Raw genomic sequence first — 19,835 nt, 5'->3', positions numbered from 1 at the left:
ATCGACCATGACGGCAAACACATACAACAAGCGTATGGCAGTCGCTGTAGACCTGTTCCGTGAAACAGCGGAGAAAAATATGAAAGAAGCAGGCGATGTGGAACGCGGACTGGCGATTCAAAGGGGTGACATCATAAATGGTGTTCCATTTATTACCGTAGTCTTAGATGGCAGCTGGCTGAAAAGATCATACGGCACAAAATATGATTCACTGTCAGGCACAGGCGCGATCATAGGCAATGTGACCGGAAAAGTTCTTTTCGTCGGCATACGGAATAAATTCTGTGCTCTGTGTACAAATTATGAAGTTAGAGGAGCAACCCCTAGAGAACACGTCTGCTTCAAGAATTTCGACAGAGGCACTTCTTCCGCTGCTATGGAAAGTGATGCCATAGTAGAAGGATTTAAAAGTAGCCTACAAATGCACGGACTCATTTATAAAACGTTCATCGCTGATGGCGACAGTAACGTTTATAAAGCGGTTCTTGACAACGACCCCTATAAGGATCACGGTGTCGTTGTGGAAAAGGTTGAGTGCACTAATCACCTTTTCCGTAATTTTTGTAAGAAAATAAAAGCGGTAGGGGACATGAACCACCCTAAAGGGCCTATTAATAAGAATTTCACCGCACTTCGAAATTACATAAGAAGCCATCATCTGGAGTTTCGAAGAATAATCGAAGATGCAATGGCAATTCGAAGTGCAGGAGAAGGCTCTCGAAAGGAAAAGGCAAGATTGTTGCACAACGACATAATGAAAGTGACGAATCACATTTTTGGCCATCATTCAACATGCAAAGGTTGCAGCTTTGAAAAAGACTGTGAAAAAATGAACGAAGAGGACAAAGTTCATTTATTGAAAGTTCACGGCTTTTTTGATAAAATAGAAGCTGCGACCGTGCATCTGAGTCATCACTCAGAAAGCTTATTGTTGAATTATACGAATAATAAATTTGAATCGTTCAATAATATTATTTGTAAAGAAGTTGCAGCTAAAAGAATTAATTTTGGCGCAAGAGGCCAATATAATGGCAGAGTATATGCAGCTGTACTGCAATACAACACCCAACAAACGCTCTCAGAAATCCACAAATATGCGTGTAAAGAAATACCTGCGGTGCTTTCGAAAGTTGAAAAGCAGCGGCAAGAAAAGGTTGCACGCACGCGGCAAAGTCGCGAAGAAAATGGGAGAGAGCGTTTGTATGTCGAATCCAGTAATGAAAATAAATATTACGGATTATCCTCGCAAAAGCCTGATCTCTCACAAGAAGTTTTCGAAAGGCATTGTGAAATTCATTTTCAAGAAATGCAGAAGAATCTCGATAACTGGGAAGATATCGAGGAGAAAACGAGAGATCAAGCGGACTCACTGCTATGGCTATCTTTGAGGAAGAAAATGCTGACAGCTTCCAATTTTGGACAAATATGTCGCATGCGACCGACAACTTCTTGTGCGAAGTTGGTAAAACAAATATTGTTTCCGACTTGTATAAATAATGCGGCATTGCAATATGGCCGAGTAAACGAGTCGAATGCAAGGAAACAATTGGAAATTGTAATGAACATTTCAATTCACCGTTGTGGATTGTTTATTGATCATGAATTTCCATACTTGGGAGCAAGTCCTGATGGATTGATAAATGACGATGGGCTTGTTGAGATAAAATGCCCATCGTCAGCGAAAACAATGTCAGCAGAAGAAGCCGTAGAGATTTTGCCATCGTGGAAGAGAGTTGTCAAGAAATGCGAAAATGGTTATGAAATGAACGAAACAAACGTTTATTATTACCAGGTGCAAGGACAACTCCATGTTACGCGCAGAAACTATTGCATATTTGCGATATGGACGCCTAAGAGCATGTTGACGACTCGAGTCCCTCGCAATGACGATTTCTGGGAAAACAACATGAAAAAGCAGTTGACACGATTTTATGAAGAGTGCCTGCTTCCAGAAATTGTTGATAGTCGTCACAATCGTAACATGAGTATACGCGATCCCCAATTCATATTGGAGGCAAAGGAAAAGGCACGCATTATTAAAGAGACGAAGGAGTCGAAGAAGAATAATGCGTCGCAAAAACGAAAAGCAGAAGAAGTTTCAGAGGATGACGACTGCATCATGCTAAGTGTATCAGAACATAATGATACAATGGAGAGTGCAAGGAGCCGTCGATGCACCATTGAAAACTTAGCTGCAACTGTGGAAGATGTAGAGAAAAATGTTTCGCCCATCAATTCAAGATTGAATGACGACTCTCTGAATGAATTCCTCAGAATCATCAGAGAGACTACGGATATCGAAACAGAAAATCCTCTGTTTATTGCATACCCAAAATTAGTGAGAACAGCTACAAAGCCGAGAAGCATTGCGATACTCGGTGGCAATTGTACTGATCACTGGAGATGCATTTATGTTGAAAACGAGAAGCTTTTCGTTTATGACAGCTTACCAAACTGCAGTTACCAGAAGCTGTCTAATGCTGAACGAGAGTATATTAGAATACGGTACCCTTGGATAAGAATACGTCAAATGACATTTCCAAGGGTGCAAGTTCAACCAGATGGTTGTAGCTGCGGCATATATGCTGCAGCTTTCGCAACCTCTGTTGCACTGGGCTACGATCCTAGCGAACAAACGGTAGAGGGAATTTTCTCCGAAAAATTACTAGGCCAAATTGGCAAATGTGCACGGTCATCTATAAATTTTTAGTATATGAGTGATTCTCAAATTAGCGCTGTCTTAAGTTAGAACACAGCTATTTAGTTGACATTTCTATTTGAATGTGTGATATGCGTGTGTTTGAACGGCGGAACAATATGGAATAGCAGAAATGGTCTTTAGAAAAGGTTATGGATAGTAAAAATTATCATGTTTAGATAAGTATAAATTTTATTGTTTAATCCCAAATATTCTTCTAATAAAGAGATTTTGATCCTTTGTAAAAACTTATTATATTCTAGGAAAATTACCAGCTATGGAATGCTTTCATCGTTCACCAAATCAGTAACTTGGGATGACGTTAATAGAATAAATCATCATAGAAAGAGAAGTAGCTGTCAGACATTAGGAAACAATGATATCTTAATATTAGAGGTAATTCTGATGATTGTAGGATTTTTATAAACAGCTTGTTGATAGGTTCTTAATAATATTTTCTGTTCGCAGAGTATATATTTAACTGTATATTGCAGGGAAACTACAAGGTGTAAAATACATTCACTGCTCACTAATTGAGCAATTTGGATTGGTGTTATCATAGTAAACTCAAATTCACCCTGGAGAATGAACAGCAACTGTTAACAACAAAAATCTTTCCATTATTGTCTTGAGGAGGTTGCAATTGTGTGCGCATATTAATTAATATGCTTACAGTACCTTTTAGATGGTAAGTTAAAGAATAAATCTTGATTAGTAATACATAAGAATTTTAGACGTCTTTCGAGAAACAAAATAAATTTTACATTTAGCATACTATAGAGAATTTCATATTAGGTCATGGAGCAATAAAACTATGATCAAAATGTATGCAGTACTCTTTCCACTTAGTATAATTAATATTCTAGTATCGAGCTTACAGTTTTGAAATGTTTATGAATTTTGTAAGTCATAATAGCAACATGTTAGGATATATTGGAGGTATTTCATATCGTTTCAACATCAAATGAAAACTTTTACTTTCTGTTTGTCCAATAGAATAGGCCTTGAACCAGTAATTTCAACACCACCAGATTTAAGGAAATTTATGTTGTCTTATTTGGGAATCAAAGTATGTATTTCCTTTCAATGTTTTCCATAACCAGTGTACCTTTTGTCAAAAGGGAAAACCAATAAAGAGGTTATTCTACTATGTGTACATTTCAAATGAAATGTGAATAAATTTCAGGTAACTTAACAGATAAATAAATGTATTCAATTGGTTATGCCAATATAAAATTTATATAGTGACATAGGTAATTGTAAGTAGTTAATATAGATATTGCTTTATCTTTAATATTGCTCTGGCATATCCTTAACAAATCTTTGCATTCAATAGATCTGTTCTTGTTGCCAACACTTTTAACACTTTATGTACTTTTTACAGCTCCAACTTATACGAAGGATGAAGACAGAAATATGAAAAAGTGCAGAAAGTGTAAAAAGTGTAGGTAACAAGAACAGACCTAATGTATCCGTAGCCACTATAGGGATATTATGCAGGAAGCATTAGAAGGTAATAGTTTAGCTATTCCAGAAACAATATTAATAGGCAAAGCGATACTGGATGAAATTATTGCACCACTAAATTACATTAGTAAATCTATATATATATATATGTATTATATTGTGTATTACTAGTCATAGAATTTAGAGTAATCGGAGTTGTGTGAATTTATAATGTTGAAATTAGACATTTATTATTATATTATGCATTCTATTAACAGCTTAATAATGGAGTTGGCTTGACACAAGGATACTGCAGTTTTCAAAACTCCAGCTCTCCATAGATGTACTTGAGGCAATTTACCTTTCGGCTAAGATAATCAAATATTCAAAGGTATTAACATCACAGACAATATATGAAGCTTGTCTTGACTGGATTTGATTAACACATCAACTAGCATGCAAGAGTATTGTGCAAACATTTCTAAAAGGTAAAATTTCTGCAAACCAGTTAAATAATCTGTGGAGTGTCTTTTAAAAAAATACTTACTTCATATTATGGCCAAATTCATTTCTTTAATACCATTCATCTGCAATTAATCGAATTTGGTAAATTTTTATTATATATTCATGGTTTAAAGAAGACTAAACTTTAAAATGAGCTTTCGAGACAGTTCGTATGTGTTTGTTTGAATTTTTTTTATATTCTGATGAAAAAAAATACATAGTTGTAATAAGATTCTTTGAAAGGACATTTTTCGTTTGCTCCTTGTAATATATAATAACGCCAATATAAAATAAAAAGTCTCCTTTTTGATGAGAGAGCATTTAGGAATTTTGTTAGACAGATTGTTGCTGTACTGATTATACCTATCTGGCTATAAATGACTTGAAAATCTTTAGAGTTAACAACTATACAGAGCAGCTTGATGTTATATAACTGGAGATATTGCAGCCTTGAAAACTATTTCAATTGAAACAAGAGATGATAAACTAGTATTTTAATTAGGAGCAGTAAGTTTATATTTTAGTTAATGTGCATATTATTGAAACATCAATAGCAGATTTCATGTTACAGTATATGTATCATAACAGTTAATCTGAGGATATTGAGGAGTTCATCTGCTGGGTCAGAAGTCAGCTAGGACTAAAGAATTTTCTTTGGGAAAACAAATCTTAAAGAATTATGATATAGTAATTAATAATCACATTTGGCGAAGATATTTTGTTGGCGGGAAAATTTCTATTGCAAACCACCATTATTTCAATTACAGGATTCTGCCTCTTCGATAAGATTTTCATAAAGCATCGTTTCAGCAACTACTAATGACACGAATAATTAATTTATAATTATTTTTAAGTGAATTTTTTCATCCTTGTTTCTTTCAAGATTTGTATAAAGAATTTTATAATTTTGTAGCTTCGTAAAACTGAAACCAATTGTTTCTAAGTAATTTTTTACACTTCTTTTTTACAGGCAAGGACATACGATGCTTCTATTCTTGCTAGTTTGCCAGAGGTGTTACATGTTCGGGCTAGCAGCTGACTACGTTGACCAATGACATTTCTATTGGAGTTTCATGATTGATCCGCTCCTACTTCCCATGCTTAATCTTATGATGGTTTTTGGCAACAGGTGAACAGAGAGTTGACCAATTGCTGTTGTTGAATGCTGAAATCTGATTAGCTCTTGTCATAAACTAGCATAAAATTAATCTCTGCATATAGCACATCGGATGTAGCATGAAATTACAACGAAGAAATTATTATTGTATGAAGCACATGTGACAGCATATATAGTAATCGCTAAGCCATTCAGCCAGCATAGAAGTATTTGATGGAGAGTTAAATAGTTCAGAAAAATACAATGAAAATAGAATACGTTGTTTATATAAATCAGTTTAATTTAAATTATAATAAATACACCGAGCAATATTTATTTTCAAAAGAGTGGTATTTACCGGACCTTGTCCAACTATTTGAGAAGGTGTCATGCGTTCAATATAGCACTCTGTAAATTAATACAAAATCTAATATTAGAAAAATATAAATGTTTTTGCACAAAACACGACTGACCTATTGTTATTCTAAAAACAAATTTAAGGATTCCGAGTAACCGATGCTAAATTGCATGGTCATATAAAGCGAAAAATATTAGAAATAAAATTCATATACGTTATTTGTATAATCTAACCACTTAAATAAAATTTTCTTAAAGAATCTGATGATATATACTTCTATCTCTCAGGGATAGCTTGGCCAATCCCAGAACTATAATAGCAACATCGAAACAAGGAGCTCGGTTAACGCTGAATAACTGTATAATTAAATACTGAACAAGAAAATTGCGTGAATTAAGAATTTTATTCTTAAATCATTTGCACTCTAGACATGAATCTATCGTAATAAAATTTAATGGGATCCAACCGTGTGCCTACTCCTATATATATTGCTTTACTTCTTTTAACTTTACTATATCTTTAATCTGTTTTCTTTTATATAATTAATGAAAATTTCATAATGATTATTTAGGGTGTTCTATTTTAACTTGCACGGTAAATTATCACAAAACCTTTGGACTCTTTGCATGCCTTCTAAAACTGCCGCATAAGATTTTTACTGTAAAAATTTGGTTTCTTTTTTAAATCTATATTTCTGTAGAATTTGAACTGGGAAAATAATATGACACACCCTCTATATATATACACATATATATAGGCTTTTATAATTACCATTGCCTGCAATTAATTTTTTTATTTTCTGAATTGTTTCTTCTTTCTTGAAAGAAGTGATAGTTAAAAAATATCTAATTGCTTGGTTTCCGAGTTTAGCAACGTCTTCTTCAAAATATTTGAAAGCCTTTTCTAAATTTTTATTGAAGCTTTTGTGTCCCTTCCTTTCTTGTAACGTCCTAATCTTTTTGTTATTTTCACATTGCTTCCTCTCTCTTTCTGTTTCTTTTATTAACTCCATTAACTTGACTGTAATTGATGGAGTTACATTATTAATAAAGGATCTATATATTAAATATTATCTGATGGCTTGCTGGAATTACATTGCATATCATAATCGCATCTATATCCAACATGGAAAGTTAGCTGACTCTTTCGAATCTTATTCTACAATGCAGATTTTAATTAATACCAAATCTACGCCAATATTGCTAAACATAATGGTTAGCTGATTAACAAAGTTTTCAAACTACTACTAAAGGATTCATCTTTATAAGAACAATAACACTTCTGGTCCAGTTTATTTGACTACAGTTATATAGGCGTGCTTTATATTATGAATAACAAATAATATACTTATCAGAATTTTTTTTTTATAGCATTTATAGTTTTTAACCCTTATTTATACCCAAATGTACTACTCATTATTTTTTCATCATCAACTCAAAGCAATTTCAATAGGAGAAACTGCCGTATACAGAATGAATTGATCATTATTTGCAGTTATATTCTGTAATGAAGCCTTTTAATTTGAGAACCATTTTTTAATGAATGCGTTTCGAAGCCTTCGTGTGTAAAAGGGTATACAATTAAATTTCGCTAGTTGAGACTATTAAACATTTTTAACTTGTGATTCTGATGTTAGAATAACTTACAAAAGAATTTAGATAACGGCGGTCGGGCTCCTAATAGAGTATTGATAGTTCGATGATACCGTTCTTGAGCATTGTTCGTGGTGTCCGCAGCTCTATAAATGCTTAAAATATTTGGATCAGTTTTTAAAATCCACTGATTGAAAATATACTTGAGAAGCTTTCTAAATAAAATCTCTAGATCGTGATTACATTCAATTTCCATCTTTATAAGTAAAAATCCAGTTTTTATATATTTCGGCGGTAGATACGGTAAATTATATAATTTTCTTATAAATAAGAATACGCGAGAAGCTAAATTAATATTTGCTTCTTTGACTTTGGTAAAAATTTTTAATTTTTTTATTTGCTTTCGAACTCTCTAAAAGAAAACAGAACACTGCAGTTTTTCTATTTTGAGGTAGAATAATATTTTGATGAGCATACAAGTTAAAGCCATTAAGTGATTTTACTCACGTAGACATAATGAAAGTAGCAGCCTTGCATTTTGACTGAACAAAATGTAACTGCTATGGCATTCTGCAATCCTTTCTCAAAGTCTGTTATGCAAATTTCCGGTTTAAAATCAGGTAGAATTTCGCTTTTAATGAATTTAAATACACTAATATAGAATTCTTGTTTTTTTGTATCCAATAAAATCCATAGAAATGGAAAAAACTGTAAAAATGGTAATAATTAATGATTAACGTAAACATTAAGTTTTAACCAAAATATATTGTACTGGACAATACTATGTAAAATATTATCACGCATAAATACCTTGTCTTTAATTTTACCCATAATTGTAATTATTTGAGTCGCATCCTTTAATGGTACAGTTTTAAATGTACCATCTAAACTAATAGTTTTACATTCACTTAAAGTGCTGCATAAATTTTTATCATAAAATATAATAGCTGTATAGCTTCCTTCAGTATATTGTAATGTTTCAATTTCATATTTCTCTTCTCCTTCGGAAAATGTTAAGAAATTCCTCCATTTATTATTGTTTAAAACTTTTGAACAATCTTTTATAGTTTTAGGAGACGCAGGGAATCTTTTGCGTTTCCATTTGTTTATAGATCTTTTAATTTCAGGAAATGAAATTTTTTGTGCTGCCATTGGGTGTCTAAGAAATTAATTCCTTTAGCTAATTAAAATATATTTTAATTAAACAATTATACTTTTTGGCGCATATATTGTACGCCTGTTTCGACGTGCTTGGCATTATTTCAACAGTATCATAGATACTCTTTCTAAACTCCGCTAATAGCTTATAATCCAATGGTTTTTCGTGGGAATGGATTGTACCACTGTTAAACATGTTATTGATCAATTTCGCTGTCCCCCTACAGCCTTCTACATTACATTTTAAATAGCTACAAAAAAAATATTTGTTGGAAAGTCATAATTAGGTGGAATTGTAATAGTAATAAACTTACATAACACTCTCTCCATTTACTTTTACGTATGATTTACTTTTGTGATACACATATCCATCTTCGTAATATACAGCTAAACATTTCTTTATTTCCATATTACCCAAGAACAACTTATTAATGTACGACAGTTTGTAAATAAACTAATTAACCCTAAATTATTAAGATATCAATGGTGCTTCTGGAAAAAACTGACGAACAATTTTAGGAAAAAGAGCATCGATGCAGGTAAAGTTTTTCTTGTTCGATTCAGTATTTAAATAAATTAAAAATTATGATTTTTAAATAAATGCTTATTTTTAGCAATAGCTTAAAGATATTGTTATAAAGGGAAATTTTTTGGGTATCCACCAGCGGTGGCTAACCCAGGCTATTTGAGATAAACTTTCTAATGATATATACCTTCAACAATGAGATATACATGTGTTACAAGTATTGGATTTCGGTAAATTATTTGAAATAACGTTTTGCTTAAACAACATGCTTTCCTATTTGAATTTAATTTTAATTATACAAGAATATGATAGATATTTAATTTTTAAAAGAGAAATTAGAAATATAGAAGTCATAAAAATTTTACTTCATAAAGTTGATATAAACAGTAAAAGTTTGGCTACTTCAATGTACATATAATATACATTATGAATTTAAAAATATATTTAAATATTCCTTTAAATAAAAGTTTTATAAAACAGTCTTGGGAGGAACGCAATTAAAGTATTATTTATCATTCTACTTCAATTGGTGTGAATTAATGGTGAAGTATCGCTATAGGTCACGTAAAATGGGACCCTTCATATAAATTCAAAAGTTTCATGCGTTCTTAATGGGAATCTATTTAGCAGTCGTCCTGCTAACGTTTCACGATCCTACTATAATAAAAATTAAATTAAAATACTTGCCTTGAACGTATAAGTTACGAAAAGCTGTCGACAATTAATTAAAAGAATAAACATGCAAGAAACGGCGATGCAATTTAAAAAGTCAAGATGATCATCATATTTCCGTTAGGACGTATTCAACAGCTAAAGCACCAGCAATCTATTTTGACGTATGGCCTTTAAAGCAGAGAAGAATTTTCTAAAACATGTTTGTCAATTGTATAACTATATAGGTTTTGTGATAATTTACCGTGCAAGTTAAAATAGAACACCCTAAATAATCATTATGAAATTTTCATTAATTATATAAAAGAAAACAGATTAAAGATATAGTAAAGTTAAAAGAAGTAAAGCAATATATATAGGAGTAGGCACACGGTTGAATCCCATTAAATTTTATTACGATAGATTCATGTCTAGAGTGCAAATGATTTAAGAATAAAATTCTTAATTCACGCAATTTTCTTGTTCAGTATTTAATTATACAGTTATTCAGCGTTAACCGAGCTCCTTGTTTCGATGTTGCTATTATAGTTCTGGGATTGGCCAAGCTATCCCTGAGAGATAGAAGTATATATCATCAGATTCTTTAAGAAAATTTTATTTAAGTGGTTAGATTATACAAATAACGTATATGAATTTTATTTCTAATATTTTTCGCTTTATATGACCATGCAATTTAGCATCGGTTACTCGGAATCCTTAAATTTGTTTTTAGAATAACAATAGGTCAGTCGTGTTTTGTGCAAAAACATTTATATTTTTCTAATATTAGATTTTGTATTAATTTACAGAGTGCTATATTGAACGCATGACACCTTCTCAAATAGTTGGACAAGGTCCGGTAAATACCACTCTTTTGAAAATAAATATTGCTCGGTGTATTTATTATAATTTAAATTAAACTGATTTATATAAACAACGTATTCTATTTTCATTGTATTTTTCTGAACTATTTAACTCTCCATCAAATACTTCTATGCTGGCTGAATGGCTTAGCGATTACTATATATGCTGTCACATGTGCTTCATACAATAATAATTTCTTCGTTGTAATTTCATGCTACATCCGATGTGCTATATGCAGAGATTAATTTTATGCTAGTTTATGACAAGAGCTAATCAGATTTCAGCATTCAACAACAGCAATTGGTCAACTCTCTGTTCACCTGTTGCCAAAAACCATCATAAGATTAAGCATGGGAAGTAGGAGCGGATCAATCATGAAACTCCAATAGAAATGTCATTGGTCAACGTAGTCAGCTGCTAGCCCGAACATGTAACACCTCTGGCAAACTAGCAAGAATAGAAGCATCGTATGTCCTTGCCTGTAAAAAAGAAGTGTAAAAAATTACTTAGAAACAATTGGTTTCAGTTTTACGAAGCTACAAAATTATAAAATTCTTTATACAAATCTTGAAAGAAACAAGGATGAAAAAATTCACTTAAAAATAATTATAAATTAATTATTCGTGTCATTAGTAGTTGCTGAAACGATGCTTTATGAAAATCTTATCGAAGAGGCAGAATCCTGTAATTGAAATAATGGTGGTTTGCAATAGAAATTTTCCCGCCAACAAAATATCTTCGCCAAATGTGATTATTAATTACTATATCATAATTCTTTAAGATTTGTTTTCCCAAAGAAAATTCTTTAGTCCTAGCTGACTTCTGACCCAGCAGATGAACTCCTCAATATCCTCAGATTAACTGTTATGATACATATACTGTAACATGAAATCTGCTATTGATGTTTCAATAATATGCACATTAACTAAAATATAAACTTACTGCTCCTAATTAAAATACTAGTTTATTATCTCTTGTTTCAATCGAAATAGTTTTCAAGGCTGCAATATCTCCAGTTATATAACATCAAGCTGCTCTGTATAGTTGTTAACTCTAAAGATTTTCAAGTCATTTATAGCCAGATAGGTATAATCAGTACAGCAATAATCTGTCTAACAAAATTCCTAAATGCTCTCTCATCAAAAAGGAGACTTTTTATTTTATATTGGCGTTATTATATATTACAAGGAGCAAACGAAAAATGTCCTTTCAAAGAATCTTATTACAACTATGTATTTTTTTTCATCAGAATATAAAAAAAATTCAAACAAACACATACGAACTGTCTCGAAAGCTCATTTTAAAGTTTAGTCTTCTTTAAACCATGAATATATAATAAAAATTTACCAAATTCGATTAATTGCAGATGAATGGTATTAAAGAAATGAATTTGGCCATAATATGAAGTAAGTATTTTTTTAAAAGACACTCCACAGATTATTTAACTGGTTTGCAGAAATTTTACCTTTTAGAAATGTTTGCACAATACTCTTGCATGCTAGTTGATGTGTTAATCAAATCCAGTCAAGACAAGCTTCATATATTGTCTGTGATGTTAATACCTTTGAATATTTGATTATCTTAGCCGAAAGGTAAATTGCCTCAAGTACATCTATGGAGAGCTGGAGTTTTGAAAACTGCAGTATCCTTGTGTCAAGCCAACTCCATTATTAAGCTGTTAATAGAATGCATAATATAATAATAAATGTCTAATTTCAACATTATAAATTCACACAATTCCGATTACTCTAAATTCTATGACTAGTAATACACAATATAATACATATATATATATATAGATTTACTAATGTAATTTAGTGGTGCAATAATTTCATCCAGTATCGCTTTGCCTATTAATATTGTTTCTGGAATAGCTAAACTATTACCTTCTAATGCTTCCTGCATAATATCCCTATAGTGGCTACGGCTACATTAGGTCTGTTCTTGTTACCTACACTTTTTACACTTTCTGCACTTTTTCATATTTCTGTCTTCATCCTTCGTATAAGTTGGAGCTGTAAAAAGTACATAAAGTGTTAAAAGTGTTGGCAACAAGAACAGATCTATTGAATGCAAAGATTTGTTAAGGATATGCCAGAGCAATATTAAAGATAAAGCAATATCTATATTAACTACTTACAATTACCTATGTCACTATATAAATTTTATATTGGCATAACCAATTGAATACATTTATTTATCTGTTAAGTTACCTGAAATTTATTCACATTTCATTTGAAATGTACACATAGTAGAATAACCTCTTTATTGGTTTTCCCTTTTGACAAAAGGTACTCTGGTTATGGAAAACATTGAAAGGAAATACATACTTTGATTCCCAAATAAGACAACATAAATTTCCTTAAATCTGGTGGTGTTGAAATTACTGGTTCAAGGCCTATTCTATTGGACAAACAGAAAGTAAAAGTTTTCATTTGATGTTGAAACGATATGAAATACCTCCAATATATCCTAACATGTTGCTATTATGACTTACAAAATTCATAAACATTTCAAAACTGTAAGCTCGATACTAGAATATTAATTATACTAAGTGGAAAGAGTACTGCATACATTTTGATCATAGTTTTATTGCTCCATGACCTAATATGAAATTCTCTATAGTATGCTAAATGTAAAATTTATTTTGTTTCTCGAAAGACGTCTAAAATTCTTATGTATTACTAATCAAGATTTATTCTTTAACTTACCATCTAAAAGGTACTGTAAGCATATTAATTAATATGCGCACACAATTGCAACCTCCTCAAGACAATACTGGAAAGATTTTTGTTGTTAACAGTTGCTGTTCATTCTCCAGGGTGAATTTGAGTTTACTATGATAACACCAATCCAAATTGCTCAATTAGTGAGCAGTGAATGTATTTTACACCTTGTAGTTTCCCTGCAATATACAGTTAAATATATACTCTGCGAACAGAAAATATTATTAAGAACCTATCAACAAGCTGTTTATAAAAATCCTACAATCATCAGAATTACCTCTAATATTAAGATATCATTGTTTCCTAATGTCTGACAGCTACTTCTCTTTCTATGATGATTTATTCTATTAACGTCATCCCAAGTTACTGATTTGGTGAACGATGAAAGCATTCCATAGCTGGTAATTTTCCTAGAATATAATAAGTTTTTACAAAGGATCAAAATCTCTTTATTAGAAGAATATTTGGGATTAAACAATAAAATTTATACTTATCTAAACATGATAATTTTTACTATCCATAACTTTTTCTAAAGACCATTTCTGCTATTCCATATTGTTCCGCCGTTCAAACACACGCATATCACACATTCAAATAGAAATGTCAACTAAATAGCTGTGTTCTAACTTAAGACAGCGCTAATTTGAGAATCACTCATATACTAAAAATTTATAGATGACCGTGCACATTTGCCAATTTGGCCTAGTAATTTTTCGGAGAAAATTCCCTCTACCGAACAAACGTATTCAACAAATGTTTCCAAAATGAGGAAACATTTCATGCAAATTGTTCAGCAAAAACAATTGTCTGCTTTTCCAAGCCAATAAAAGTGTTAATCTTTTATACGTTTTTCAATAAAATTTCTACTAAATCTTGAAAAGATTTTTAACAAGAAATTTATAACATTTGAAAAACAGCTTCAATCTCTTTGGAGATTGAAGAAATTGGAAGCAGAGGAGTCTCTTTGCTTATATAAAATATTGAATTCACCAACACTTCCTATTTCTCTTTATGAGGAATCATCATACAGTTTTCATGTTTGAAAAGAAGGAAGTCTGATCCAGTACGGTGAATACAAATTTCTATAAAAAGAGAGACATTTTTTTTGAGATTAGGAGGGGTTTTGGTAAGTAGGTTTGCACTTTGTGAGCATTCCTACATATCATTCAACCGAAGTTGATGATACCTGCCCCTCCAAAAGAAAAGTGAGCAAACAAATGTACACTGAAAAAAAATTTGCAGCTTACAATTGTTTCTCGTTACTATAAGGAACAAAATTTATTGATAGAAAGAATAAATTTATTGATATAATATGAATGATGAATAAATATTACTGACATATCATATGAATAACTTAGTTCGGCCTATCAATAAATATTGTTAATTATTATAACGTATTGCGAATGTAAGTTGCAAAACATTTTTCAGTGTGTTTGCAAGAGTTCACAACGTGATGATGTCGGAGACCTTGCTGATAGCGGTGAGTAACACAATTCAATATCTATTTTACAATAATTGTTTAAATTTTATGAGACAAAATTCGTTAGTTACGGTAATGGGAATATTTTTGTATACAGTGTGATTTATTTTAATCCATCTAGACGAATATATGTAAATCTAATCGTAGAGTACAAAATATTAAAAAAAAAGTTTATTTGGTGTCGAACGTAAAAGATTGTTGCGCTATTACTTTGGCTATCTTCTTTCCCCCTCGAAACTACAATTTTTGTTTGAAAAATGTTGTTATTCGACCATTACATGTTGAAAAATTTGTATGGAGTGACTAAAATAAATCACACTGTATATATTAGAATATTATATATGGGGCATTCCATATTAGGTTGAAACTGGCAGCCAAACAAAAGCAAAGCAGACAACTTTTGAATCGGACTTCAGTCGTATCTCTGCTTTCAGTGTTAAAAAACTCTAAAAAGGGAGTTGAGATCCCTAATGAAATTCATACTGATCAATGCAGAATTTTATAGGCTACAGGACTGTGTGATTTAAAAAAATTAAAAAAATTTCCTGCTAGCCCAAAAACTTGACTAAATGTCGAAAAGATTGAAAATTCAGTCGTATCTCTGCTTTCAGTGTTAAAAAACTCTAAAAAGGAAGTTGAAATCCCTAATGAAATTCATACTGATCAATGCAGAATTTTATAGGCTACAGGACTGTGTGATTTAAAAAAATTAAAAAAATTTCCTGCTAGCCCAAAAACTTGACTAAATGTCGAAAAGATTGAAAATTCAGTCGTATCTCTGCTTTCAGTGTTAAAAAACTCTAAAAAGGAAGTTGAAATCCCTAATGAAATTCATACTGATCAATGCAGAATTTTATAGGCTACAGGACTGTGTGATTCAAAAAAATTAAAAAAAATTCCTGCTAGCCGAAAAACTTGACTAAAAGTCGAAAAACTTGAAAATTCAGTCGTATCTCTGCTTTCAATGTTAAAAAAATCTAAAAAGGGAGTTGAGATCCCTAATAAAATTCATACTAATCAATGCAGAATTTTATAAGCTACAGGACTGTATGATTTACAAAAATTAAAAAAATTTCCCTGTCGGTGAAATATGATGATAAAGAGTTTATACTCTTATCTTTCCTTTGACATTTATTTCTATGCTCAAAAGGTTCATGTTTCGCTTTTGTTTGGCTGCTAGCTTTGGTTGCCAGTTTCAGACTTATTTTTGGCGTGAAATGCTCCATATTTATATTTAGTTTTACTATATCATTTATAATATAAAGAAAAAAACATAAGCCTTCATTTTTGTTTCAGGTGAACTGCTTTTTGAAGGTTTCCACGCGCGAGCCGTTGGCCGTGAGCCGCGAGACACGGCGAACCACGAGTCGCGAGCCTTCAGCCGTGAGCCGTGAACCACCACGAGCCACGAGCCACGAGCCGCGAGCAGCGCGCGAATAGTCAGCTGGGCGAAAGGGGAGAGGCAACCGCTACTCGCAGTGGAAAATGCCTGTAAGCGCCCGGCTTATTCCCCGCCCGGCTACTCTCCTCTCGCGCAGTGGGTGGGGGAACTCTTTCCCCTCCAGCGTGCTACTCGCTAGCGGCATCGCGCGTATGCCACTAGATGGCAGTTTTTTCAATTTCGGGCGAAACTGCAGCGCGTGGTAACTCCGTCGCGGCCGCGCAACGCTTGAGGGATCCCGTTAAGAAAGAGGAACAACAGAGAATAAAAGAAGAAAATATTGCAAAAAGAAAGGAACTTCAGAGACAAAAGACAGTTAGCAGAAGAGAAAAAAATGTTGAATACAAAAATGAAAGATGAAAAAAATGAAAATTGACGAAAAGATTAAAGAAGTCTTAAAGCAAATTAAAAAAGAGAAATTTTAAATGTTTGTTACTTACCTCTAAAAATTCTTGATTTTGTTATTGTTTAAATAAATTAATTTAAGAAATATTCATTATTAATCCTTTCTCGCGGTTTGCAGCTCTTGCAATATTTATAAAACAGCAATCGAATAAAAATATTACCTTAAATATAATTAATCCTATTTTTTTACATGTGTTTCATTATCGGGACGTAATGCATGAAATATATGGGACAAGGTCTTTTTAAGTTGTTTCATAATGGGGCTGTGTACTAGAGTGATTAATATTATTTATAAAATTAAATTATATAGTTATATATGCAATATAAAAAGCATTTTTTGTTTTTCAAGCATAAATCCGTGAAATCGTAAAAAAAATCCCGTGAAAATATATATTTATTAATAATAAATAAGCAACAATGTCAAATCACTGCTTTTAGCTGTTCCAAAATCAGGCCTTTTACCTTAACATGTATAAAACAAAATGTATTTCATATGTCATTGAATGAAGAAATTAATTATGTTTTCTCTTTTTTACACAATTGCTAGTGATGATGTCACAAAATCTAAAACCCAGGAAGCGCCAATCACACAGAAGTAAGGAATTATTATTTTTATTATCTTTCTTCAATTTAATACAGTAATATTTTGTGCTTTTTTAGTAATTTGTTCAAAACCTGGGGCTTTAAATACAAACAGGAAGAAAGCGAAATCTATGTTTATTCATAATAATAAGTAATTTGTTATTTCACTTATCTTCATATAAGGATTGTTCATTTTATAGCTGTACTCATTTCTGCACTTACTGTATTTTTCCCTTATTTGTCCTTTTTGGTTTTCTTCTTCGTTCCAAATAACCCTATTTTATTGTTATAATTATCATAAGTATAACCTGCATTAAGGCTATAATATACACTAATAATTAAATTAATTAATTCCAGATCAGCCAAAACTGCCCAGTCCACTAGTTTCATTTCAAGAAGTAGCAGAATATGTTGGTATGTACAATTATTCTTTAAACCATATAATGGTTTGAATCTGTATTGTTAATGTGTTCACAATTCAAGTGTGCGGTTAAGGAGTTAAACATGATTTTATCTTATACAAAAATTTTATTTCTGATTTTTCTGTGTAGCTAATGATAATACTAGAGACAGCTATACTGTGTTGAGTATGCTGATGATGACCTGCAACTACAAAGCGAGCAGTATGTTGTTGATGAAGACAGGAGAATCTGCGTATATAACAAGTAATGCAGAAAAAAAATTACCTGAGCAATCAATTAGTTATTCTTGCTGTAGTAAGATTTTTGCATTATTTAATTTTATCTCTTATTAACAGGTTTTTTTTTCGTTACACTATTGAACTTGTTCACTAAGTTAAAATGAGAAAATTATTCACTTGTCTTATTTCATTTAATTGAATTAGATTAGTAGTAGAGAGAAAAAACAAACTGATTATTTTAAGCAACATTTCATTACATTTTCTATGCTTTGTTCTTATTTATGATTACAGAATCATGCAGAGGAGAAAATAAAATAATTATTAAAAAGCTCACACAATGAGCTAATTGAAATTAATAATAATTTATTAACAAATAATATGAAACCTGTATCTGCGGATTTCTCAAAGCTACCTACGTTTCCGTTAGAAACTTTGAATGAGATTTACACTTTTGAAGACCTGTCAAAAGAGGATGCAAGTTTACTTGAATTATATGTAAGTAAAGTAGGCATAAAAAGTTCATATTCCTCCCCCACTCTTTATTTATATTTGATATATTTTTTAATATTGTTTAATTTTTCATTTATTCATAAAAAAAAAATTGCTACAGTTAGAGGAAATAATCCAGAGATTACAACTAAAAATTGCTTAAAAACTATTATTGTGGATGATATAGCAACCAAATTTTTCTGGACTGGGTAAAAAAAAAGTAGAAAGATCTCACATTTTAATGTGATACAGGGAATAATTAGTAAGAATTTTAATTTGGTTATTTGATTTTATTAAGATCTCACTATAAGATTTTTGATAGAGGGTAAAAATGTAAGGTTATAAGGTTCAGTAAAAAGAGTAGTGTTCAATTAGTCTTTAATACTAATAAGTATCAATCGTTATTTCAGCTACCACCATGCAACAGTTCACGTGTACACAAAATGTTGTAGAAAATGCATTAAAAGAATGGTTCAGACACGCTGGCGATCGCGTTCGCTATCAAATGAAAAAGGTGATGGAGAGACGTAAAAACTTTTAGGAATAAAATTTGTAAATATGTCTTTTTATATTAATAATCCTTTTATGCGTTGCCACACCTTGCTGCAAATTACTTAATTCCAGGATAGAGAAAACGAAGGAACAATGTAAAGATTCAAGCAAGACCCAACCCTATAACCACAGCGGGTGGCAAAGATATATTTACGCAATTTATTTCTTTTGGCAATTTGAAAAGCAAGGGAGACAAGAGTGTATTAAGTGCTGTAATTGGAATAGTGAGCATTGGATTTTAAAGTATCCTTACAATGACACGATTATTTGCTGACGGTAAATTAAATTAAAATATGATGTATTGTGTTTAAGTGATTTTGATAATTAATTTTATTAATTGCAGGATAAGTACTATATAGATGACAAGAAACCTTTCGTAAACGCAGTCGCACCTTGCACTGCAATGGAGATGAAGGGTCAATTCGAAGAACTGAAGTCAGACTTGGGATTAAACTTACTTGGTCGAAATTGACCCTACGGTTATATATATATTATTCCTGGAATTTTTTTTATTTCTTAGTTTTTTGTAGGTGTTTAGAATGGTAAATTCTCATTTCATCAAAATAATTAAACTTAATTAACAATATTAAAATGACTGAACTCAGTGTGTATGAAATGTCTTTCATT

The 19,835-nt window shown here is 31.5% G+C and overlaps 1 protein-coding gene and 1 long non-coding RNA gene across 3 annotated transcripts; both read right to left on the bottom strand.

Moving 5' to 3' along the window:
- Window positions 1–8,183: 8,183 nt before the first annotated feature.
- On the bottom strand, window positions 8,184–9,261 carry LOC136772454 (uncharacterized). The gene is made up of 4 exons (XM_066725466.1): window positions 9,167–9,261; window positions 8,909–9,103; window positions 8,505–8,853; window positions 8,184–8,402 (listed from the first exon to the last, which is right to left on the bottom strand). Exons 1-4 carry the CDS (start codon window positions 9,259–9,261, stop codon window positions 8,184–8,186), a joined length of 858 nt encoding a protein of 285 aa, XP_066581563.1.
- A 3,589-nt stretch (window positions 9,262–12,850) lies between these two features.
- On the bottom strand, window positions 12,851–14,045 carry LOC136774157 (uncharacterized). Of its 2 annotated transcripts, XR_010822745.1 has the most exons (4): window positions 13,897–14,045; window positions 13,605–13,798; window positions 13,107–13,296; window positions 12,851–12,908 (listed from the first exon to the last, which is right to left on the bottom strand). It is a non-coding gene; the product is annotated as an uncharacterized lncRNA (long non-coding RNA). The 2 variants fall into 2 exon arrangements; XR_010822744.1 differs by having other exon boundaries at window positions 12,887–13,296.
- Between the last annotated feature and the right edge of the window lie 5,790 nt (window positions 14,046–19,835).

This window comes from Prorops nasuta, unplaced genomic scaffold (genome assembly GCF_024137725.1).
Source record: "Prorops nasuta isolate Cenicafe-Biocafe unplaced genomic scaffold, Cenicafe_Pnas_1.2 PNAS00001, whole genome shotgun sequence".
Classification (NCBI taxonomy): domain Eukaryota; kingdom Metazoa; phylum Arthropoda; class Insecta; order Hymenoptera; family Bethylidae; genus Prorops; species Prorops nasuta.
Note: the sequence above shows the minus strand (reverse complement) of the source record. Positions and strands in the feature narration are given on the sequence as shown.